Source organism: Macaca mulatta, chromosome 6 (assembly GCF_049350105.2).
Source record: "Macaca mulatta isolate MMU2019108-1 chromosome 6, T2T-MMU8v2.0, whole genome shotgun sequence".
NCBI lineage: Eukaryota > Metazoa > Chordata > Mammalia > Primates > Cercopithecidae > Macaca > Macaca mulatta.
The window spans coordinates 138,644,564-138,670,765 of record NC_133411.1 but is presented as its reverse complement, the minus strand read 5'-3'; the positions used below and the strand labels follow the sequence as shown (position 1 = coordinate 138,670,765).

General features: G+C 35.5%; 1 protein-coding gene across 1 annotated transcript in view; it reads right to left on the bottom strand.

The window, feature by feature from the left end:
- Positions 1–3,289: 3,289 nt before the first annotated feature.
- Positions 3,290–26,202, bottom strand: part of ADAMTS19 (ADAM metallopeptidase with thrombospondin type 1 motif 19) — a 282,768-nt gene continuing 259,855 nt past the window's right edge. Inside the window, exons 22-23 of the mRNA XM_001099247.5 lie at positions 6,534–6,711; positions 3,290–4,550 (exon numbers count right to left, since the gene is read on the bottom strand). Of these exons, the coding sequence (XP_001099247.4) occupies positions 4,399–4,550; positions 6,534–6,711 (330 nt within the window). The 3' untranslated portion in view covers positions 3,290–4,398. The remainder of the gene's footprint in view (positions 4,551–6,533; positions 6,712–26,202) is intronic.

Sequence of the window (26,202 nt, the reverse complement as noted above, 5' to 3'; positions counted from 1 at the left end):
GTGAAGGCAGCGTTAGAATCCTTAAAGAACTCTGTAGTGGCTATTCTCTGGAAGCCGGAGTAACATTGGGAAATGCTGCCATAGAACTGATCTTATAGAATTTAATGAGCATAATAAATTCCTCATGGCCAGGAACCAAGTGGCAGGATTTAACTTCCAAAGACCATGCATGCATGGATATTACAAAGAGCAGCAGATTCAGTGTAGTAAAGGGAATTGCTATGGTCTGAATGTTGGTTCCCCCTGCCACCCCCACAAAACTAATATGTTGGAACTTAATACCCACTGTGATAGAACTAAGAGGTAGAGCCTTAAGGACATGATTAAATCACAAGGCAGAGCTCTCATGAATGGAAGTAACACCCTTACAAAAGTCTTTAGTGAGCATCATACCCCTTCTGCCATGTCAGGACAAAACGAAGGCACCATTTATGATGAACATGTCCTTGCCAGACACCAAATCTGCTGGTGCTTGATCTTGGACTTCCCATCTACCAGAACTGTGAACAACAAATTTCTGTTTATAAATTAGCCAGTCTAAGGTACTTTGGTATAGCAGTCCAAACAGACTAACACAGGAATGATTTGACCTGCAAAAATTTTTGGTATTGGCCAATTGACCAGGGAGTCCTTTGGACTGAAATATGTGGGCATTCTACTAAAGTGTTTCTTGATTTATGTAACCATTATATCTCTATACTTAGTGAACACACGTTGCATTTGAATCACCACACCAGATAATTGCATTCCCTTTATCAGTTTTCACTGGAGAGATGATTCTCAGACCCAGAACTCCCTGAATGAAGGGGAGGTCAGTTCTCCTTGAGAATGGTTCCTCAAAAACTTCAGGAATTTCATAGCTTGGTAAAATTTCTAGGAATTCAGTGACATGTTGAGATATCCCTTCTAAGTAAAGTGCAAATTCCTGCCTCTAGCCCTTCCTAAGAGAGACACATCCCATTTGGGCTGTGACATGTATAACTCATTTTGGAATGCTACTTTATACATTATTACTGAGTAACCCCAGAGACTTCCAGTTTCATGTAGTGCACAGAATAAGGAGAGAATCTATAATCAGTTCAGGTTGCAATTGAAGCTACTCTGCTAGTTAGGCAATATGGCACAGCAGACATTATGGTACTTAAAGAATCAGTGGCACATAAGGATCCTATATGGAGCTTCCAGCAGAATCCTATTGGTGAATCACCGTGAGGTCTTAATAACTTTGGAGAAAGCTGTGTCCTTTTCTACAAATAATTTTTTCTGTTTTGAGAAACTATTTCTGGTTTGCAATGAAATGCTAGTAAATGTTTAATGCTTGACCACAGGTCACCAAATTCCCATGTAACTTGAACTGCTCATTATAACCTCGGTGGTGTCTGATCCACCCAGGTTACCTGGGCAGAATATCACTCCATCATCAAGGGTACAAGATTAGTCTTGAGCACACACTTAGGCATGAGTCCCTTGAATAATTGGATCTGATGGTTAAGGGTCCTACTACTGCTACATTGCCTCCACTCTCTCAACCCACACAGCCTCATAGAGACTTTATCATAATGAATTGACTGAGACAGAAAACATTTGGTCCTGGTTTACTAATGGTTCTTCACAATATGCTAGCATAACCAAGAGTAGACAGCTGTAGCTCTACAACCCTGCACAGAGGTGCCCTGAATGATTAGTAAGAAAAATCCTCTCAGAAGGAATTCAAGCTGTGCATCTGGCTGTTTATTTTGACCAGAAGAAAAAACAGCCAGAGGTATGGCTATGCACTAACTTATGGGCTGTGTCTAATGGGTTTGGTAGGAACCTGAAAGGAGCAAGACAAAAACTGGTAATAATGAAGTTCTGAGGAAAAAGAATGGATAGAACTCCTTGAACTGTATATACTTATATTCCATTTGAGTGTTCACCAAACAGCATACTTAGGAGAAACTGATCTTGATCATCAGGTGGATAAGATGACATGTTCTTTTGATGTTGATCAGTCTCTTCCACGCACCTCTGTCCTTGACCCATACCCTCAAAAATAAAGAGATAATGGTAGCAGGAGTGGAGATTATGCATGGGCTCAGCAACATGAACTTACTTTCACCAAGGTCAATCTAGCTACAGTCACTGCTGAGGGTTCCATCTAACAATAGCAGAGAAGACATTATGGTACCCTTCTATGGGAGAAGCAACCCACCATCTTGATTGTAGGTTGATTACATTAGACTCCTTCTATCACAGAAGAGGCAGTAGCTTGTTCTTGCAAAAACAGTCAGTTGATCTGAAATAAATTTGCTTTCCCAGTTTGTAATGCTCCTGCCAAAATGCCATCTGTGAACTAAACAAATGTCTCACTCACTGTTAGGGTTTTCATTCAATATTGTTTTTGTTCAAGGAACTTATGTGATAGCAAATAAAGTGTGGACAGGGGCCCCCTGTCATGTAAATCTCTCATAGTACCGTGCTCTCCATCACCCCGAAGCAGATGGCCTAACAGAATGATATGTCTTTTTAAGAAAAGTTTAGTCTCCTACCAGGTGGATGAAAACACTTTGGAGGTCTGAGATAATGTTCTCTAAGATGTATATTTTCTGAATTATCAACCAATACATGGTGCTATTTCTACCTAGATTTATGGATTCAGGAGTCAAGGGATGGAAGTTACTATTTCATTTTTTCCTTCTCCCATGCTTCTACTATCTCACATAAAATTTGTTGATATTGGTTAACCCTATATCTCAGCAATTAAATTAAAGGATTTACATAGGAAGGGTCAATCTAGGAAAAAATATGACCTTGATATTAAAACACATTTATTAAAATCAGGGTGAAAAATATTAATGAGAGAAATGTAAAGAACTGTGAAGCTTTTGAGGTTTTACCCTACTTGCAACTTATCAAGTTAGCCTATTATGATTTCAGGGCAGAAGACATAAGACTCCTGCATTAGAGACAAACGACTTCGTTACTCACAGCAATAGTAGCCAGGGAATCCGCTTTTCCTGTACTGCTTCTTGAGCCCCATTTCCCATAGGGTGACATGAAGAGAGCCAGGCGACGTCAGCACATGCATTGGATTGTCTTATAGTAAAGAAACCCCAATTTTAGGGAACCTGAAACTTTTATAATGAGAAGCATGTTTGCCCTTTGCTCCCAAGAGAGATACTATCCTCCAAGGCAGTTCACTATACAAACATCCTCTAGAAGATACTCCAGAACAAAAGTAGACAGTACCTTTGTCGGTCAGACATGCGGATATGTGACAAGTCTATGAAGAATTGTCTCTCAATGGCAAGTTTTACATATTTTATTGAAAAATCTAAGAAATCATGTGAATCATGTACAATATTTTCTCACAAGAAAAATTTTAAGCTGGCTTTTGAACGTTTCACATAACTGTAAAACTTTTTAATTTTTAAAAGGAAGAAAAACACAATGAAACTACCACAGTATTATATGCTTTCTGTTTTTCCTTGTTCCTAGGGAGAAGGCTGAGAAATATTAGTAAATTTTCTAATTATGATTCGTGAGGCTAAGTACTATACTCTAATAAATCTGCTAAAAAGATACAGGGAAATGGGTGGATCAATGTTTTCTTTGTTAAAAATATTTTTAAAAAAGCTAAAATCTAGTGATAACATGTTAAAATAATACACATTTTTGTAAGATGTTACCATTTCTAACGATTTCTCTCCACTATATCAACAGTGCAATTGTGATTCAGTGTAAATCATTACAGTGTTTCATTGTTACAATACTTGTGTTCAAGTACATGTTCATGAACATGATCAAAGTCTCTATTTTGACTTTTCCTTTCCATATCAAAATAAGGTTATAATTACAGCAGAATTTTTCCTATGGATGTCTATAAATCTCAACCAAATTCATAATACATTCTCTAAAAACCTGTTCAACACCATGAGGTTCATTATGTTTACACATCTCCTGCAGATAACAGAAAATGGGCTAATTCTGCAGCAGGACACCAAAAAACAAAAATAGTTTCTCTTCATATATACCTGAACTATTATGCTAAGTCAGTATACATTCTGGATAATTCAATGTTATTGGTGGGGAGAGAGTAGCACCTTAGGGATAGCCCTAACAAAACAACAAAACATTGTTTTAAGTATAATGATCTATTTTTTTCCTTTTTCTTTTCATTATATTACTGGATCCAACTAATTCATTCATATAAAATTATTTATGAAGCCATATAGTAGAAATCAAAATGTTTGTGTAACCAAAACAAGCACCACATTAGATGTTTGGCAGGCAAAAAAATAAATTAATTTGATTAAATTATATGTAATCTGATAATATTTGGTCTGAAAAACATGCTAGTGTGTGTGTTTATAAATAATGTAATTGCAACGAGCTGTGATCCAGCCAGCCTGCTAGAGGTCAACTCTTCTGCTGCAGCTTTCGGGCATAGAAGTCCCTGCATGTTTCACAGCAGCGCTGATACCACCGCATGTCCTGACATAGGTTCTTTTCACGGATCACTCGGCAGTACACTGGCCACTGATCTCCCAGGCACTTGAAAGTCAGAGCAGCTGTGAAATAGAACATAGTGAATTCAGCCCATGCAGATATCATATATGTCAGTAAAAACAAACTTCAAGCGTTTAAATGGGGGCAGATTTTGTACACTCTCTTTGATTCATTTATATTACCTTCTGGAATTTAAGCAACAAAGAGATATACACACACACCCCTCCTATGATTAAAAAGTAAAGAATGAATAATATTTTTACTTATAAATGTTTTTAGGCTTATTAAAGATATAATTCCCAGGTTCAATGTGTTGTACTTTTAAGCTTCAGTTTCATAGCTTTCATTTAAGCTTCTTTTGAATTTTAGTAGAGAAAATTAAAAAGAAAAATAAATGTGCTCAATATATCTGCCTTTATGGGAATACAAATTAATAAATACTATTATTGAGGTTGAAATTACAAGGAAACAGCAAAGCAAAAATATGCTCACAGTTATTTCATATTCCTAGTTTCCCCAGACAACAGTCACATCTAAATGGATTATCTGGAGCTGTGATTTCAGGGTTCTATAAAAATCAACGCACATCATCACAAGTGACTGAGATTTATAGCAATAGTTGAAGTGTTTGAAATGAGAACTTGGTATAGAATATTTGGTCATGTAGACTTGGCCTCCCTTTTTGTAAAACAATAGTGTGTTCTGGAATGCATAATGAAAGTCACTCCTGCTACAATTATTTCTTTTGCATATGGGAAAGAATTGTATTCTAACATAATTATTCCATTTTTAAAGACCTTAGATTTTCCTAACCATTGTGCTTCTGTATTTTGGGGTACACCTTCAAGGAATAATAAATAGAGAAAATGCAATTTTAATAAAATTTTCTTTTAATCCATTATTTTCTGCCACATAATATTTCAAGGACTTGTTGGAGAAAGGAAATATACTGTAAAGTAATTGTTGGAGAAAGGAATTATACTGCTATTGAATAAATGTATTTAGTACATCCGCTCTAGAGTTGCTTAACTTTTTGTCTTAATCAGTGTTATTCACCTTGAACTGATTATTTCTTAGAAATGTTAGTTAATTATTTGGCCCCCAAAAGAGAATTTTTGTATTTCCATGAAGAAACCAAGTTTTCTCATTTGACTGAATCTTATGCCTGGAAAAATACATATGACAATTTATCTTCTTACATTTTGGTAATATTATTTTGTATGATTCAAATTGTTCCCCTGGAGATTATATGCACAGGTTAAAACCAAAGGTATTAAACATAAATTAACCCACTGACAATCAGGCAGGAGTGCTGTTAAAAGCTACTAAGTCACAGATATAAATGCTAAATCATTCATTAGTATTTGTTATGCAAGTGTAGGCTCTATCTACTTAAAATATATACTCTAATTCTCGATTATGGTTTAGATTAAATAACAGAAGTTGAGGAAATATATGAAGGCATTTTGTAACATAAAACAATGTAAACATCAATATATTCAATACTACTAGAATTTGTTTTTTTATTTAGTATCATATTCTCAAAACTTAAAAAGAAAATAGAACTTCTTGTTTAATGGTGTAGATCCATGCACCCATTCTTCTTGAAAGACAGTTTTTAGTCTATGTCCCTCCAAGGAATAATTTGTACCCAGATAACAAGGAAGGCTATAAATCATGGAGAAATCTAAGGCTTACACTACAATCTCATCTTTCTGCAGATATTAACTTAATTGATAGTTCTGCCATGGGATTGATCTGAGTTTTGGTTACAAAAAGACCTGGGGTGGTGTGGCATTATTATTTCCTGGATCTGGCTCTGATTGGACAACTTTGGGAATCAAAGCAGTTTAAGTTTTTAGGACTTTTTTTTTACCCACCTGACCATTTGGACAAAATCATATTTAAATGGATCCAATTTAGTCCAAACCAAAATAATCAGTATAGGTTTACAACTATCAAGGTTTAAAGTAATATACAAAATACAAGAAGCCGTAAGCATTTCTATATTTCTCAAAAACATCTTTTTTGTTTTGTCTGCTTACCCAGTCTGGGTGATGTTATGGTATTTACATTAATTTTCTCATTGCAGGGTTGAAGGTGGCATGGCCTGTATGCTGCAGGTTTTTCTGAGGAAAAACATTCATTTCCATGTCTTCCTGTGATCTTATGCATGCATTGGATAACACGGGACTGCATTCCTTTGCCACAGGTAATTGAGCACTAGGAGAAATACAAGATTTGTTAAGGTTCTTTTTTACTTTTATTTTTTGCTGTTATTATTTTCTAGGATGTGGCAACCTTCTCGAAATGTTTCTTAAAATTAAACATGAGCTGCAGCATCGACAGTCAAGGCAAAACATGGGTCAGAAGCACTGATGCTCATAAATTGGGCACAATGCTGTTGAGAACCTCTGGCTGATCTAAGACAGAGTTTTGGGTAATGAAAAGGACATGAGAGTAAAGAAGGTTAAAGGAAAAGGTACAGTATGACTTGAAGAGAAAGAGTGAATGACATCAGTAATGCTTGAGCAGACAGCTTTCAAAGGTCTAATACATGGTTTGCAAACAAATAATTGATTCATGATTATTTAATTTAATCATTGACGTTCAGAAGTTAGCACATGTCTACTTTTAGAGCTGGATCCTTGTTACAGTCTTTAAATATACTTATCTGCCTTATTTTTTCTGGCCTTAAAATGTTTATAAATAATATCAAGATGTCTTAGCTAGATACGTTATTAAAGTAATTGCTTTTTCTTGGTAGATTAGGTGATGTTAGAATTATGCTAATAAAAATGTTTGATAATCTGAATTTCTCAGGTAAAAGGTACTTTTTTTCTCTTTTTTATTTTTATCATTTAAGCTTTTTTATTTTTATAGATTCGGGGGATGGATATATAGCAAAATGGTAAGGTTTGGGCTTCTAGTATACTCATCAGCCAGATAGTGAACATTGTACCCAATATGTAAATTTTCAACTCTCTCTGCTTTTGGAGACCTCAGTGTCTATTATCTCTCTCTCTCTTTATGTCCATGTGGGCCCATTGTTTAGTTCCCACTTACAAGTGAGAACATGAAATATTTGATTTTCTGTTTCTGAGTTATTTCACTTAGGATAATGGCCTCTAGCTCCATTCACATTGCTGTAAAATACATAATTTCATTCTTTTTTGGCTGCATATTATTACACACACACACACACACACACACACACACACACCTGCTTTATCCAGTTATCTGTTGGTGGACACATTGATTGATTTCATAACTTTGCTAATATGAATAGTGCTGTGATAAACATATGGGTACACGTGTCTGTTTGATACGAGGACTTGTTTCCTTTGCATAGATACTCAATGGCGGGACTGCTGAGTCAAATGGTAGTTCTATTTTTAGGTCTTTGAGAACCCTCCATACTGTTTTCTATAGTGGTTGTATTTATTTACATTTTCACCAATAATGTATAAGTATTCCCTTTTCTCTGCATCCTCACCAACATCTGTTCTTTTTTGTCTTTTTAATAGTAGCCATTCTGACTGGTATGAGATGGTATCTCATTTTGGTTTTAATTTGCATTTCTTGGATGATGAATGATGTTGAGCATTTTTTTATATGTTTGTGAGCTGCCTGTGTGTCTCTTCTGAGGAATGTGTGTTCATGTCCTTTGCCAACTTTTTAATGGGGCTACTTGTCTTTTGTTTGTTGAGTTGTCTCTTGCAGATTCTGAGTATTAGTCCTTGTCAGATGCATAGGTTGAAAATATTTTCTCCTATTCAGTTAGTTTTCTGTATACTCTGTTGATTATTTCTTTTGCTGTGCAGAAGCTCTTTAGTCTAATTAAGTCCCATTTGTGTCTTCGTTTTTGTTGCATTTGCTTTTAAGGTCTTACTCATAAACTCCTTGCTTATGCCAATGTCCAAAAGCATTTTCTTTGGTTTTCTTCTAGGATTTTAAGTTTCAGGTCTTATGTTCAAGTCTTTAATCCACCTTGAGTAAATTTTTGTATCTGGTGAGCAATAGGGGTCCAGTTTCATTGCTCTGCATATGGCTATCCAATTTTTGCAGCATCATTTATTAAATAGGGTTGTCCTTTCCTCATTGCATTTTTTTGTTGACTCTGTTGAAGATCAGTTGGTTATAGGTATGTGGTTTTGTTTCTGAGTTCTTTTTTCTGTGCCCTTGATCTGTGTATCTATATTTGTGCCAGTACTATGCTATTTTGGTTACTATAGTCTTGTAGCATAAAGTCAGGTAATGTGATGGCTCCAGCTTTGTTTTTTACTTAGGATTGCTTTGGCTATTCAGGCTATTTTAGGATTCTGTATGAATTTCAGCATTTTTTTCCTAATTCTGTGAAAAATGACACTGATAATTTGATAGGATTTGTGCTGAATCTCTAGATTGCTTTGGGTAGTATGGTCATTTTAATGATATTGATTCTTATAATCCATGAGCATGGGATGTTCTTCCTTTTGTTTGTGTCATTTATTTATTTCATCAGTATTTTGCAGTTCTCCTGCAGAGGTCTTTCACCTTCTTAGTTAAATGTTTTCCTAAGTAATTCTTTTGTGTGTGTGGTTATTGTAAATGGGACAGTCTTCTTGATTTCATTCTCAGTTTGAATGTTATTGGTGTATAGACATGCTTCTACTTTGATTTTGTATCTTGAAACTTCACTGATGCCATTTCTCAAGTCTAGGAGTCTTTTGAAGGAGTCTTTTAGAGTTTGCTAGGTATACAATCTTATTATCAGCAAACACAGATAATTTGACTTCCCCTTTTAAAATTTGGATGTTTTATTTCTTTCTCTTGCCTGATTGCTCTGGCTAGGACTTCTAGTACTATGTTGAGAGGTGGTGAGTGGGTAACCTTATATTGTTCCAGTTTTGGGGAAATGCATTCAGCTTTTTCCCATTCAGTATGATGTTGGCTGTGGGTATGTCATATATGGCTTTTATTAATCAAGTGCACTTTTAACCGATTTCTTGCATTTCAACTAAATGTTATTTTCATTTGTAAAATATTTTGTAAAGAACATATTTGATGTGTAACAGTCTTTTACTAGGGAAATCTCTTGGTTTTATACATATATCACTAAATTTGTTTTTTGACACAAATAGTCTGATGCTAGTTTGTCTGAGAAAACACCATTATTTTATGGTATCAAAACTATATGTAAGAGGGGAAATGTGCTTGTGTTTCTGAAAATAATGATTTATTTACTAGCCATATTATTTTCTGTGTAAAAATATGTAGCAATATTTTGCTTAAAGGGTTTATTAATACAATTATAATTATTTAAATAAATTATCTTGGTGTATACTATTCTGATTACAAACTGATAAATATTTTGATTGTCATCTTTTAAATATACAGACTTACCATTTTTAATACTTTTTTTCCTTTGTATTTTCCTAAGTTACTATTAGTATTGCATTCTCTTTGTTATCAGTTCTTCCTTTATGATCATCCTTGGGCTCATCTCTTTTCTTATTTTCCTTAGCAAAGGAAGCATTCTGCACAAATCCTCATTACCTCAAATCTAATGTACTATTGTTTGATTTGTTTTTAGTCCTCAGCCTGCCAATGAATGTCACATATTAATTGAAAATGCATTCTTTCAAAATTTATTTACATATATATGCTCCTTGGACAAAAATCTTTGGTTATTGAGTTTACCATTGCCTAAAAGATAAAGCCCAGTATCTTGCTATATCCAGGCTGGCATGTATTTACCTCTTTAACTTTATATTCAACTCCACCCTATTAAAAATAATTTGTTATTTTATAAACTAATTATTTCCATGCAATTTCTATTTCTACCTCTACAACTGTGCTCAGAGTAATACTCCTTTCCTAAATGCCATGCCGTTTTACAAAACTGTATCTCAGACTGGGTGTGGTGGCTCACACGTGTAATTCCAGCACTTTGGGAGGCCGAGGCGGGCAGTCACTTGAGGCCAGGAGTTCTAGACCAGCCTGTCCAATATGGAAAAACCCCATCTCTCCTAAAAATACAAAAATTAGCTAGGTGTGGTGCTGCAGGCCTGTAATTCTAGCTACTGGGGAGGATGAGACAGAATTGCTTGAATCCAAGAGGCGGAGGTTGCAGTGAGCCAAGATCATGCCACTGCATTCCAGCCCGGGTGAACGAGTGAGACTGTATCTCAAACAAAACAAAACAAAACAAAAAACAAAACGACAACAAAAAAACCAAAACTATCTCAAATCCAGCTTCTCCATGAAAGCCTCCACATTATCCCAACTACCTATGCATATTTATGCAATATTTATAAATTAAACCATATATTCATATGTTGAGTCTACACTTCAGAATCATAGGAGAGATTTTTCTTTAAAGACAATGATGGATTTTAAGACATAGAATTTCTTAGTCAATAAATTCATGTGAGATCAGGGAATCTGCATTTTTAGTAAAAGTATTTAGGTGATTATGCTGTGCAGTCTGAGTTTGGAAATTACTGGCTAAAAGTACATGTTCTGTATTTAGCATAGACCCTTTATATTGCTTCTTATCTGTAAGTAGTACCATATAATTCATCTAGTTTGTCGCCTCAGCTGCATGGGAAATTATGCTAGAGTTGTTCGTATGTCATGTTCAATAATGAAGCCTATATTTCTGGTATGACAATAGTTTACTGCAGAATAATGGAATTTGATGTGCATGTCATTAACATGAATCTACAGATAACTTAGCTTTCTAAGTTTTACTCTGTGTATATTTCTGCAAAATATTATCTTTCTATCTGATGAATTCTTAAATTTCTGCAAATAGCAGATCAAAGAACAACAAACTATGATGTTATGTCCTTTAAACCTGACTTTTTCTCTCAAACTTCTACACGATCTGAATATTTCCAGTTCAGTGTAAGCTTTATTATAATTTCCAGCTATTATAGGAGGACTCTTTGACATGGTCTTTGTCCTTTAAAAGCCTTAATCTCAATACCACTCTATACAATGGATATAACCATATAAATAAAGACATGCTTAGAAAAGTATTTTCAGGACAATGAAATACAGTTTAACTAAAACTTTTAAGGGATTAATATTACATAGAACAAAATGCTGTTCTAGTATCTATTCCTAAAAGTTCTGTAAATCTTGAAAAAAATCACAATATTTGAGAAACCAAAAGAATAGAAGCCTTAGAAAGATGAAATCACTCTGATGTGATAAAGAAGGTTCTCAGTATTTCAAAGAGGCCCATAATTAGTCACAGACTATTCCTGACACTTTTAGTCAATCTTATATAATCAACTCCAAAGGATATGAGCAAAGCAAAATAACACATCATTTTTCAGTATTATTGAAAATGGCATAAAATAACAGTAGACACATGATAACTCAGAATACATAATCTTAGCAGATAATGGCTGAACAGCACCTTTGATAAAAATTTGGGAACTAAAAAAAGATGCTAGTTGCATTTTATAGGCAAATTATGTTTTGTAACTATTTGGGCATAACCTGGAAATAAAAATATTGTCCAAGAAATAATGAAAGTTCTGTAATTCATTAAACTAAAACAGTATAATTTTCTGCTTTTGAAACTAATAACTAATAGATTTGCTTTATTATTAAAATAAATAATCTTTTAGCTTTAGAATCTAATTTCATTAGAATATTTTAATAATACGATATCAAGTTCTTACTAGTATTTTCTTTATAAAATATAATTTGGTAAAACTTTTATTACAAATGTATGGAAAATGGACAGTTTTTTGAAATAGAACAATTGAAATCCCAAGGTATCTTCTAAACTATTATTTTTATTATAGAAGACAATATTAAATAATCAAACATCTTCTCAAATAATGTCACTGTGATTAAAAACACACTGACATTAAAGAAAAAGCCAAAATAATTCTGACTTCAAAATTAGGAGACCTGGCTGCTGATTATTTGCCTCTAGCAAATAATTTACCTGAAACTTATTTTTCCTTTTTGTTAGACAAGGCATTCTAGTAGATGACAGCTGCAGTTTCAGGTCTAAATTACTATCAAAGTAAAATTCCAAAGATTTATTATTAAAAGTTACTATCATCTAAGTGATGAAGCCACATAAGAGTAAAGACTCTAATCTCATTAACTAATTATCCACTTTGCCAGCTCACAGTTGTGGCAAGTCTTTTGCTTTCTGCAAATAAAGTCCTGTCTAACATAGTCTTAAAATTATAGTCTGCTTGAATGTCTCAGAATACTACATCATTTATTTTTGTTTTCAAATATTTATTGACCACTCATTATGTTCATGGTCTTGTGTAAAAAATAAAAACACCAGAGATCATTTACTATGGATCTGGTATTTTATTCAATAACATTTATTAACAAAACACAATGACATAAAATCGATGGAGTTAGAAGTAGATTATTACCACTATGGAAGCTGGGTAATTTCATCTACTTTTAGCCAGTTATGTAATATTTAAACAATCAGTTACACTACAAAGCCACTTCGTTGCTTTGTGATCAAAGGAAACCAATAGTACTGTTATGGAAAAGGGCCCCCAATCCAGACCCCAAGAGAGGGGTTTCTGGACCTCTCACAAGACAGAATTCAGGGTGAGTCCTTAGAGTAAAGTGAAAGCAAGTTTATTAAGAAGATAAAGGAATACAAGAAGGGCTACTCCATAGGCAGAGCAGCGGCATGGGTTGCTCAACTTAATATGCTTATAGTTATTTCTTGATTATATGCTAAACAAAAGGTGGATTATTCATGAATTTTCTGGGACAGGGGTGGGCAATTCAAAGAACTGTGGGTTCTTCCCCTTTTTAGACCACATAGGGTAACTTTCTGATGTTGCCATGGCATTTGTAAACTGTCATGGTGCTGGTGGGAGTGTGTTTTAGCATGCTACTGCATTATAATTAGTGTATAATGAGCAGCGAGGAGGACCAGAAGTCACTTTAATCACCATCTTGGTTTTGGTGAGTTTTGGCCAGCTTCTTTACTGCAACCCGTTTTATCAGCAAGGTCTTTGTGACCAGTGTCTTGTGCCTACCTCCCATCTCATCCCGTGACTTAGAATGCCTTAACCTCCTGGGAATGCAGTCCAGTAGGTCTCAGCCTTATTTTACCAGGTTCTATTCAAGAGTGAGTCTCTCTGGTTCCAAAGTCTCTGACAGTACTACTTCCGAAAGTTTTTCCTCCATTCAATACGAACAGGAAGAAGCTAGCACTTATGTAATATTTATTATATGCCAGGCACTGTGTTAAAGCTTATATTTACTTTAATTTAATATCTTCATTTATTTTAATGAAGGCCATGAATACTATTATCCCTTTTAAACAGACAAGAAAGTAGATGCTCACATAAATTCACAAATTGCCTATGGTTTTACAGGCAAGAAGTGCTGGAATTAGAGTTTTAACTTAAAAAATACTGAATTCAGCATTTGAATGCTTAAGCACTATTTAATACTAGAAAATTGCTAATATTCCTTTTATGTTAAAACAAATATTTCCCTTTTCCACATGCTGCCATGTTAGACTATTATCCTCCTACTTTACTGTTAAATTAAAAATTAATGAATTTTGAAAGCTTTTTTGTTTAATTTTTAGTATAACTCAGGTTATGTGGTATGAGGTAAACTTTTGTTCTAAGGACAATTCACATGCATGATTCATCTTTAGATAGGGTGATCATATAATTTATTATCCTTATCAGGACGTCTGTGAAATAAGTTGCTGGTAATAACTTTTCCCAGACTCTAGGCATACTGGGACAGTCCTGGATAAACTAAAACATCTAGTCATCTTATCTACAGACAACCTACTGACAGATCATGTATTAGACAATAAACACAAATGAACAGACATATGAAACACCTATTATATTCCATGCCTCTAATATGCTTTTACATAGAATATCTCGGTTATCTTTCTCATAACCCTAACAACATTGCTAATAGAAAGTGTGAGGCATGTATTTCAATTAGTCATTCAACAAATATTTACTGAGCCAATGTGCCACCTCTGGAGACTGGGATGTAATAGTAAGCAAAACAGACAAGAACAGGGCCCCCAGGAGCTTACATCTTAATGGGGGAGAGGGTAAGAGCAAAAAAAAAAAAAGGAGGAAAGTACACTAAAATATACATGTTAACAGGTACTATGGAAAAAATTAAAGCTGAGAGAGAGGATGAGAAACATTTGGGACAAGGAGTTTTGTAATTCAAATGGGAAAATCAGGGTAGGACTCAAGGAGATGATAGAAAGACATGCCCCATAAGGAGAGACAAACCTCAAATGCAAGTCTTTTGATTCCAGATATAATGTTATTTCTACTATCTGCACTATATAGTTTTATTCATACATTTGTGTGCTATGATATTCTAAAACATTTAATAACAAGGGCAAATGAGTAGAGTGGACCTTTAGGTAGGTGTTTCTTCAGATTCCATGGCGTGCTCTCTCACCCCTTCCTTCCCTTCTCCCTTCTTTCAGTCCTTCTTTCTAATAAATGCTACATCTTGCTCTTCACATGTGTATCAAGTAATTTAATGTATATTTGAAACAAGACACACTATAGAGTTCCACTAAAAACCAAAATGCTAAAATGTCAACATCAATTTGCCAGCAAATGGGAAAGAAATACAGAGTTTACCAGATAACTTGCTATTGAAATTTCTTTTACAAGGAAAATTTTCTGACTAGAGTATTTTAAAAAGAGAGTCTTGTATTGTCTCATAGATATTCTGTTCCCCAAAGAGTTTAATATTGACCCAAAAGACCTTTGAAACAAAGCACCTCATGAATCAACTCCATATACAAGATTTAATTCTGAATAGGAAACACAATCATGATGTCCCAGGCTTACTAGAGTAAAATGAAAGCAATCATCTTTAGAGCAAACTTAAATAGCTTAGAAAATAGGTCACAAGGATTTAGGACTTAAGCAAATTTTTGACATAGACAAACAACAAGGCACAAGGAAAATTGATGTTGATAATCCCTTTTCCCCACCAAAAAATAAGCCCTAAAGTCTCTGAAAGCAAAATTTGTTCTATTGCCTTAGTGATATGCATCAATTAAATCTGCCTAAGGAAAGTACAATCTTCTCTGTACTTGGGTACACATGAGATAATTTCACCATGTAAACCAAAAATAAAATTCCAAGTCCCCCAACTAACTGAATGGACCCCTCCTGTCAGCCAAGAGCATTCTAGAAGTAAACCTGAAACACAAATTCAGGCCATGAATGGGTGGTAGTGTTATACTAGATAGGCAGACATGAACAAGGCAGAAGAGGGACTCTCCCTCCCCCACAACCAGGAATGTCAGGCGACCATCAGGTGACGGTCAGTAGGTTGTTAACTGTCTCTCTAAAATAATAATTAGTTGCAGCCAGCACTTGGGGAAGGCAGTTTCCCTACAGATAGAAAAAAACTGGAAACTGGTGATCAGCAGCTTTCCAATAAGAGCTCAGGAATTGGGCAAGTGGGCTCAAGCATGAGCATTAAGAGGAAAAATGGTGGAGTTTAACTGGTATATGACCTCCTAGGAATATTAGACTACTAAGGGAAGAGCACCTTAAGTGAGCATGCGTGCAACTCCAGTAAACACACTGTGCATGCTCCAGTCCCAAGTGCGAGCCAGCCATTGTGCATGTGGACAGCTCACCCCAAAAGAAGGATTGGGGAGAAGGAATGGAAGACCCCGGAAGCATGCCAACATATAACACCCCAAGCCAAAAGACCAAGCCGCATACTTGCCCTTCAGGTTACCTGCATAGCCCTCTTCCAAGTTTACTTTCCATCCTTTCATTCCTGCTCTAAAGCTTTTTAATACATTTTTCATACACTAGCTAGAAAGAAATTATTTAGGCAGTTTGTGAGAGTCAGAGAGTCCTTGGTAAGGTTTTTCTTTTAATGAAAAGCAGCCCCCAAATCATTTCTTTTCTAACAAAGAACAGCCTGTAAAATTGAGCTGCAGACATAGAAGCTAGAAGCTTGCATGGGTGAATGCAGGCAACTGTGCCAACAGGAAAAGGCTACCTGGGGGTCAGATATGTTCGACATGGAGGGTCCATCTCCCTTTTTCTTTGTCAGCCAGGTGTAGAATAAAGGAACAGTCAACATGATACCAGCCAAGTGGAGAACCCATCTGCGTAATAAAAGATTAGGGTGGGGTGGCCAGCTTCTTCCTGTGCTATGCAAACGAATGGCACACCTGGTCCGCCCAATTTCTCATGCCCTATGTAAATCAGACACCGCCTCCTCAACCTCATCTATAAAACCTCGTGCATTTCGCCACAGAATCAGAAGACCCACTCAGGAGTCCCTCTCTCTACGAGAGTTATTCTCTTTTCTTGTTCTTTTGCCTATTAAACGTCTGCGCTTAAGCTCATTTATTGTGTGTTCGCCCCTGGCATAAGACAACAAACCTCGGGTATTTACCCCAGATAATGACGCTGCTTCACTTTCACTCCTGCTGTAAAACTTGCCTTGGTCTCTCCTTCTGCCTTATGCCCCTCAAATTCTTTCTTCTGAGGAGATAAGAACTGAGGGTGCTGTAGACCCGAATGGATTTGCTGCTGGTAACAGTAGAACATACCCCATCATACCCTCCTCCCTTTGGAATTCAGGCATAGCTGACCAGCACTGACGTTAAAAAAGAGACCTTAAGATTGACAAAGCAAACTCTTTGTGGCAATAAGAATATGACAGACAGCAGGCCCTGAAACAAATCAAAGTAATTTACTCCAAAACTTATTTTCTTGACATATTTTGAAATGGCCATGCAAAGCTTCTCTTGTGGGAAAAATCTACATTCTGTAAAGAATCCCCTTCTCTTTCCAGGTCTTTTTCTTGATCCAGAAGAGAATTAACTAAGAATCTGGCACCTTTTTGAGTCTGATAAGAAACATTTACTATCTATTCTCTCTGAAGCCTGCTAAGTAGAAGCTTCACCTGCATAAGAACCTTGGTCTCCACAACCCCTTATCTTAACTCAGACACACTCCCTTCTATTGATTCCAGGTCTTTAAATAAATTCTTTCAATCAATTGCCAATCAGAACAAAACCTATCATTGCCCTGGACATTAGTGACAATGTCTAACATTGTATTAAATTGTATCTATACTGTGGCTCACATGTCAAACACTAAACACGATAAAATAATTCTCAATAATTTGAACACTTTGGACTCTCAACATGATTAGAGAAATAGTTTAGTAAATGAGAAGTTCAAATAGAAATGTTAGCAAACCAATTTGGTAACAAGAAAAAGACTTAATCTTCTTTCAAAATGAAATATACCTTCTTAAACCCTATAGTCGTTTTCAGTCTCTAAAGCTTAATTTCCTGCCATTTCCTACTTTATTACCTGCCATTCTTATGCCAGGTAATAAGAGCTGAATGACTTTATTTTACCTAAAAATAATTTAATCAAAATAAACCAGCTGAAAGGGAAATCCTTGGGGGACGTATAAGCGATGTCCAAGTTTACAGAAGCGTAGAGTAGAAGTTCACTTAACTCAGATGTTTATATTTTTTCTACAAGTGACCATGGATGATGTAGTAACAGATACAGACATGAACTCTTACAAAATTATATCTACTAAGTTGATAGCACCGAGCAGACAGGGTTTGGCATTACTGATAAAGATAGGCTAAGATGTCAAAATGATTTGACAAAGTTATGGACTGGCCTAAACACAGACAAATGAGAGAAAATGAAAATGTGTAGGAAATAAAAACACACTCAAAAAAAAAATCTTAACAAATTCTTAACTGTGACATTATTGCAGGAACAAAGGGATGAAATGAACTCTGAATAGTTGTGAAGTCCATTTCTTGGACAGACCAAGGTGTGAAATCCTTTCTTCTATCACAAAAGATGAATGAGACATGAGACACTGCTGACAAGTTAAATAACATGAGAAAACTGAACATGGAAATTTCACTCCTGAAATTGTATTACTTATGGCATTAATGGAAAGTGTTGCTGAGATCTTCGCTTAATCCCTAGAAGAAAATCTAGGCAATACCATTCAGGACATAGGCACGGGCAAAGATTTTATGATGAAATCACCAAAAGCAATTGTAACAAAAGCTAAAATTGACAAATGGGATCTAATTAAACTAAAGAGCTTCTGCACAGCAAAAGAAACTATCATCAGAGTGAAAAGGCCACCTACAGAATGGGAGAAAATTTTTGCAATCTACTATCTAACAAAGGTCTAATATCCAGAATTTACAAGGAACTTAAACACATTTAGAAGATGAAAACACAACCCTTTCAAAAAGTGGGCAAAGGACAGGAACAGACACTTCTCAAAAGAAGACGTTTATGCAGCCAACAAACATGAAAAAAAGCTCAACATCACTGATCACTAGAGAAATGCAAATCAAAACCACAGTGAGATACCATCTCACACCAATCAGAATGGTGATCATTAAAAAGTCAAGAAATAACAGATCCTGGTGAGGCTGTGGAGAAATATGACACTTTTACACTGCTGGTGGGAATGTAAATTAGTTTAACAATTGTGGAAGAGAGTGTGGTGATTCCTCAACGATTTAGAACCAGATATACCATTTGATCCAACAATTCCATTACTGGGTATATACCCAAAGGAATATATATCATTCTGTTATAAAGATACATGCACACATATGTTTATGGCAGCACTATTCACAATAGCAAAGACATGGAACCAACTCAAATGTGCATCAGTGATAGACTGGATAAAGAAAATGTTGTACATATACAACATGGAATACTATGCAGCCATAAAAAGAGATGAGATCATGTCATTTGCAGGGGCATGGATAAAGCTGGAAGACATCATCTTCAGCAAACACAGGGAAAGAAAACCAAACACTGCATGTTCTGACTCATAAGTGGGAGCGGAAAAATGAGAATACATGGACACAAGGAGGGGAATAACACACACTGGGGCCTGTTCGGGGTGGAGGAGGGGAGGGAGAGCATCAGGACAAACAGCTAATGCATGCAGGGCTTAATATCTAGGTGACTGGTTGAAAGGTACAGCAAACCACCATGGCACACGTTTACCTATGTAACAAACCTGCATGTTCTGCACGTGTATCCTGGAACTTAAAGTAAAATTAAAAAAAAAAAAAAAAAAAAGAAGAAGACCTTGGTTTAACACTGAAAAATAGGTGAATACCTTATAGAAGATGCTCAAAGAAATGTCCATTTACCTTGAGATATTTACAGATGTCATAGCTCCAGTATGTTCAAGATCAGTGAGTGTGTACTGTTGAATACGTGTGGCCTGATGAAATTAAAGTTTTTCAAGTGTAATCTGATACATTTTAGGAACTGAGGTTAATTAGATCTAAAATAGCATAATGGTATAAAGAAGTTTTTGATGGTCAAATGCTACACAGAAGATATGAAAGTACTCTGTTGCTAAATTTTCATTATTTTATATAGAAACATTCCTTTTATGATACAGTTGAATATGTTCATCAAGATCATCTTCACATATTCTTTCCCATAGTTTATATGAACACCATTATGCTTAGTAGGTATCCACTCAATTCCGGTGAATGATAGCAAATATGCTCTGAAATATACTGAAATAAGTAAAACGTGTTTAATTCAAAGGGGCTACGTAAGCTCCAATAAATAGCCATCCACAAATTTATAAAGTGCCCAAATGAGACAAAAGAATAGTCAAACATGATGTCAATGGGTTGCTCAAGACTTGCACATAGTACAACTTGAATCTACTTTTGTAAAGTATAAAATTATCTTTCTGTCATTGAAAATTCATGAATCATATGTAGAAATTTATGTGATGGCTCATGGTATAACCTAGCCATTATCATGTCTCTGCCAAATTCACCAAAGAATATTGTTGTCTGCTGTGCCAAGAAGCAACGTAGGCACTTCTGAACAACTTAATTTCACTAAACACGTTATAAATGGGCTATTCATAAAAGCCTCTGAACCACTCTCCTGTTGAGAGAGCAGACACTCATTCTTTCCATTGATCTCTGACTCTTCTATGGCTTCTGTACTGCATGGGCTCTGACATCCACTGGACTGTCCTGCATGCCAATTTTTGATGTCTTACACTGTTGCTATCTGGCAAGCAGCCAACAATTATGCTGTTTTTCTGTATTTAACTTGCATAAACAACTATACTAGAATCGTGACACTGAGTCTTGTAATTCTTTGTAAAAATAAAGATTTATTAGTGCTTCTCAAAGTGAATGTGAAAGGAAGAAGTATAAAAATATACTGTCCTAGGCCGGGCGCAGTGGCTCATACCTGTAATCCCAGCACTTTTGGAAGGCCGAAGTGGGTGCATCACCTGAGGTCAGGAGTTTGAGACCAGCCTGGCCAACATGGTGATATCCTGTCTCTACTAAAATAGAAAAATTAGCCGGGCTTGGTGGCGAACATCTTTAACCCTAGCTACTCAGGAGGCTGGGGCTCAAGAATCGCTTGAACCCTCGAGGCGGAGGTTGCAGTAAGCCAAGATCATGCCACTGCACTCCAGCCTTGGTGACAGAGCGAGACTTTGTCTCAAAACAAACAAACAAACAAAATATATATATATATACACACACATACACACACACATATGTTTATATATATGTGTGTATACATATATGTGGGTGTGTGTGTATATATATACTGTTCTAAAATTAAAGTATATGATAGAAGCTCTTACTGATTGGCACAAAAAGCTCAAAAGAAAAAATGATAAATATTTAATTTTAGTTATTTATTTCTAAGATGAAGTCTCCCTCTGTTGCCCAGGCTGTAGTACACTGGCACAATCTGGGCTCACAGCAATCTCTGCCTCCCAGGTTCAAGCGATTCTCCTGCCTCAGCCTTCCAAGTACCTGGGATTTCAGGTGCTGCCACCATACCCAGCTAATTTTTGTATTTTTCATAGAGATGGGGTTTTGCCATATTGGCCAGGCTGGTCTCGAACTCCTGGTCTCAAGTGATCTGCCCACCTTGGCCTCCCAAAGTCCAGGGATTACAGATGTGGGCCACTGTGCCCAGCCGATAAATATTTTAATGTTAGAATGAAATTTTCTTCAACTGGCAGTTTGATATTTTACTTTAATCATATCATTTTGAAAACATGCATTGAGATAATTACTAACTCTACTTATTTGACTAACAACTGCTGTTATAGAAAATGTTCCATATTTGTCCATTAAGTTATAATTTGAAGTAATGCATGATTTTGAACATGGGGCTAAAGAAAAGACTTCCATATCTAGTCTTGTACATTGAGAATTGATGGTAAAATGCCAAAGTTTAAAATTATTAACTAAATGTTAGTTTCTACCTTTCATGTCAGGACTTCCGAAAAGTCATATAAGTACTGTTTCAGTACTAGCTAGTCATTTGTCACTCTGAATATTTAGATTACTTAGATTTGGGGACTATATGGGAGATTACGGTATAAATAAATGTGTAGATTTAGGTTATATAATCTACTAGTTTGTCATTGAGTTCATGGAACTATTAATCTGTGCATGTTAAACACATCCTAAAGAAACTGTAAGATTCTTCAAGCTGTAAATCCTATAAAATGTCATGTTAAATACTTTACCAAAGAGGCAGAAAACAGAACAGTAAAAATATCACTCTAAGGTGTTTAAATTTTTGTTAGATTAAAAAACTCAACAGCAGTCTGTTTTTTAATTCTTAAATTAAAAAAAAAACACTTCAGTGCATTTAGGGGTTAAAAATCATAATTCTCACACTTGGCCAGCACAGAGATTACCCAAGATTCCTTACTTCTAGACTATGCCAAAGATATATATTTTGGAGAGAATGTGTATTCTCCAGGCCAACAGCTAAGGAAGGCTCTGTAATGCTTTGCTCATTTCCAGCTGGCCTCTGTAAGAAATAGGAATTCCTAAATTAAGGGAAAATTGTCACTGGCAGAGCGCAAATGTTTTTTTCCTCAACCAATATAATAGACAATTTTACAGAACCTGATATAATCTGTAATGATAAGTGCCAATCTGTAACAAGGTTAACAGCATAGACTTGGGTAATTTGTCTTTGGGAATAATGGATTATTCCAAAGTGGTTTAACAAGAGTGAAGTAGCATTCACAGTGGAGAGAGGACCTCATAAGGAAACCAAACGATGACTTCTACTGGAAATTATTAGCGTTGCATTCCTATTCATTTATGTATATGTTTGGCAGTTCCATCTTTCAACTTTTTAATAAAGTGAGTGTGAAACAAGCATACTGAAGAACAAAAGTTAGGTTTGTTTTTAAAGATTTGCTATTCATTTTGGTCTGTGTTTCAGTGTCTTTTTAAAGCAATTTGTCTTCCTTATTTAACACACGGATATTTGGAATTGAATCCATTCCTAGAGGTCAGGCATTTGAGGGTGTTTTTTTTGTTTTTGTTTTTTTTTTTTTTTTTTTTTTTTTTTTTTTTTTGTGTGTGTGTGTGTATGTGTTTAATTAATTCATTATTATTTGGATCTAACATTCAAACTCTTCTTGCCTCCTTAATGAAAATGTTTACATATATTTATAGCAAATCAAGGAAATGTGTGTGACAAAATCAAACAGATTGCTTATGAATGATTTAGAGAGAACTGAATATGTTGTGAAAGGACTGTCAAAATAACCAAAATGTGTTTTATATCAAAGTGTACACTGATCACCACAACAATGGAAGAAAAAAATGATGTTTGCATTAAGAAGTAATTAATAGACACAAAGTTTTGGACATACTTGCAATTCTGTGAGAGCTCAGATCAGAAATCAGTTTGCTAAAGTGAAAAAAGTGGATCAAGACATTTCTATTTTATTACTGTCATTCCAGTGAAACATCTTCCCACCAGAGAGAACTTTTTGGAATGACAATCATTAAATTTCCTTTTCAAATAAAATACTTTCCATGTCTAGTCCAACAGTTGTATGTCAAAAGTGGATCAGATCCCTCTGTGGCCAAGTGAGAGAGAAGTGTGTGTTTTTTGTTCTGATTTTTTAAATAAGTAAAGTCTTGATTTAAATAGCACGGATAGCATTAGATAGCTATATTTAACTTATTCCAACTTAGAATAAACTACGTATTTGCCAATTCGCAGAGAAAATTCTTAAGTGAGCTTTGCTTCTATCCGCCACTTCTTTTCTAAGGTAGATAACGGCCATCCAACCTAATGGGGGGTATTTCAGCCAAATGAATTCGAGAGGACACAAAAGTAGCCTGTTTCCTTGAAACTCAACTTTAAAAACTTTTTTTGGTCTCAAGTATTCTGATATTAAAGTAAGGGTAAATTTACTTAAAAACATATTTTCAAGTAGTTTGAGTTATGATATAGGAAAAGGTGAAGAGAGTTGTATGACTACTAAAATTATGTTGATTAGTTTAACTTTCATGGAAAATATCAGTGAATAAATCTTTTGTTGTAAAATATATGAAATCTTAGTTGTTATCAAATTAGAGTCAGAAAAATCAACTCATAAATATATACACTTACTGTGTACCCCCCAAAGTTTTAAAATAATTTAAAATTTTAAAAAATACAATGCTTAAATGTATAACACTTTTTAAATTTTTTTTTGCTTACACATATAGTACAATGGTCTGGTTGCTGAGATATTTTGAGAAGGGTAAAGGAGTTAATATTTTCTTAATGAAATAGCAATAATGTAAGACAATAATTGTGAAAAACTAATGTAATCAATAAGTACCAAGGAGTTCTTAGGCTGTCACTTATTGACGAAGCCCTTTGAGAAACTAGGTACTTCAGCTGGTCTTTGAGGACTTGGATTGTTGGAAGAAACACATTGTAGGCAAAGAGAACAGTATAAACAAAGACACAGAGATTGTAGAAGTAAAAACTGCTCAGGCCTGAGCTTAGTGGGAACACCTGAGTTAATGAAAATGATGAGAAAATTCTGGAGATGCAGGTTAGGTTACAATATAGAAAGCTTTGAGCCACAGTATCTGGTAGTTGACGCAATCAATGGTGAATCTCTGGAAGTACTTAAGAGTATAGGAAAGAATGATGCAACCATCTCTTGTGAATAGACGGAGCTGTGGGAGGAGGAGTATGCAGGTAAGGAAACTGTTACTCTAATTCTGGTGAAATATAGGAAGGGATTGTGGTATTATATTGGGAATTAAGAGTAACTGAGGCAAAACCCTACTTGTGTATACAGGAATAAGTGCCAAGGATAACTTCTAGCCTGGGTAGGTAGGGAGATGATTTTGAAATGTTTTGGAAAAAAAAAAAGAAACTGGAAGTGGGCTATAGTCTTGAGAAAATAAGATCAAGAATTTTGGTTTAAATATATATCTTTTAAAGATGAGGTCTGGGCATGGTGGCTCATGACTCATCTCAGCACTTTGGGAGGCCAAGGCAGGCAGATGGCTTGAGCCCACGAGTTTGAGACCAGCCTGAGCAACATGGTGAAACCCCATCTCTACTAAAAATACAAAAATCAGCTGGGTGTGGTGGTGCATGTCTGAGTCCCAGCTACACAGGAGGCTGAGATGGAAGGATTGTTTGAGCCCAGGAGGCAGAGGCTTGCAGCGAGCTAAGACTGCACCATTGCACTCCAGCCTGGGCAACAGAGCGAGACCCTGTATCAGAAAAAAAAAATAAATAAATAAAAATAAAAATCAATAAAAATGAGGAGTTATTGGAATGCCAAAGGCACTTTCCTAGCGCAGCTGAAGTTTGAGTTGAGACTAAAGATAGAGTACTCTCAACTCCCTGTGATTCAGTCCCCATCACATGGAATATTTTTTTTAAAACTTTTTTTTGTTTGTTTCTCATGATTTCTCTCTTGCTCCTCTGAATAACCCTGTCTCAGTTCCCTCTGCCGCAGCTGCTGCTTCTCTCACACACCTTTACAGAGGGAGTTTCTCAGAACTGCGTTTTTTTCTTCTCATGCTACACTCTCTACCCAGGTACACGTATACTTTGAAATTTTAAACACTGTTTAGGTGCTGATAACTCAGAAATTTCTATTTCCATCCCATACTTCTCCCCTAATCTGCCTACTACTCACCAGTATTTAACTATTTGATGAGCACATTGAAACAAAACAGAATTCACAATCTTCCCTTTCAAACTTAATCTTTCTCCAGGGTCTCATATCACAAAACCACCATCCATACAAGTTGCTTAGGCCAGAAAACTAACCTGGGAGTTCTCCTTAACACCTCCTGCTTTCTTACCTCCCACTACAGATAATCAACCCACATTCTTTTCATTTTAACCCCACAAAAAATTCTCAAATGCAACGATTTCTCCCTAGCCCCACTGATACTACAATTTGAATATAACCAGCACTTACATAGTTACGGTGTATGTGACACTATTCTCAGAATTTTCCATGAATTATTTCATTTGGACCCATTAACTTATAACAGAAGATACAGAATTCAAACCAGATATACTGAGCTATCTTACCTCTTCTAGTCCCAAGTCCTCAACTCTCTCCTGAAACTCTATAGTATTTTCACATCTCCCTGTATCCATAATATCAATCATTCTCAATAGTATAGCCTGAAAAAATGTAAGAATTAAAAAAGTAAGAGTTTTTTTAAAAATTGCAGATAGAAACTGTTAACAAGTTTTGTAAAATTAAAAGTAATTATATAGATATGGTAAAATTATAAGTAAAAAAAATTCATTTCCCGCAATGTAATTCAATAAAATGTTCTTTGTACATCTGTGTAGAAAATAAGATCCATGCATA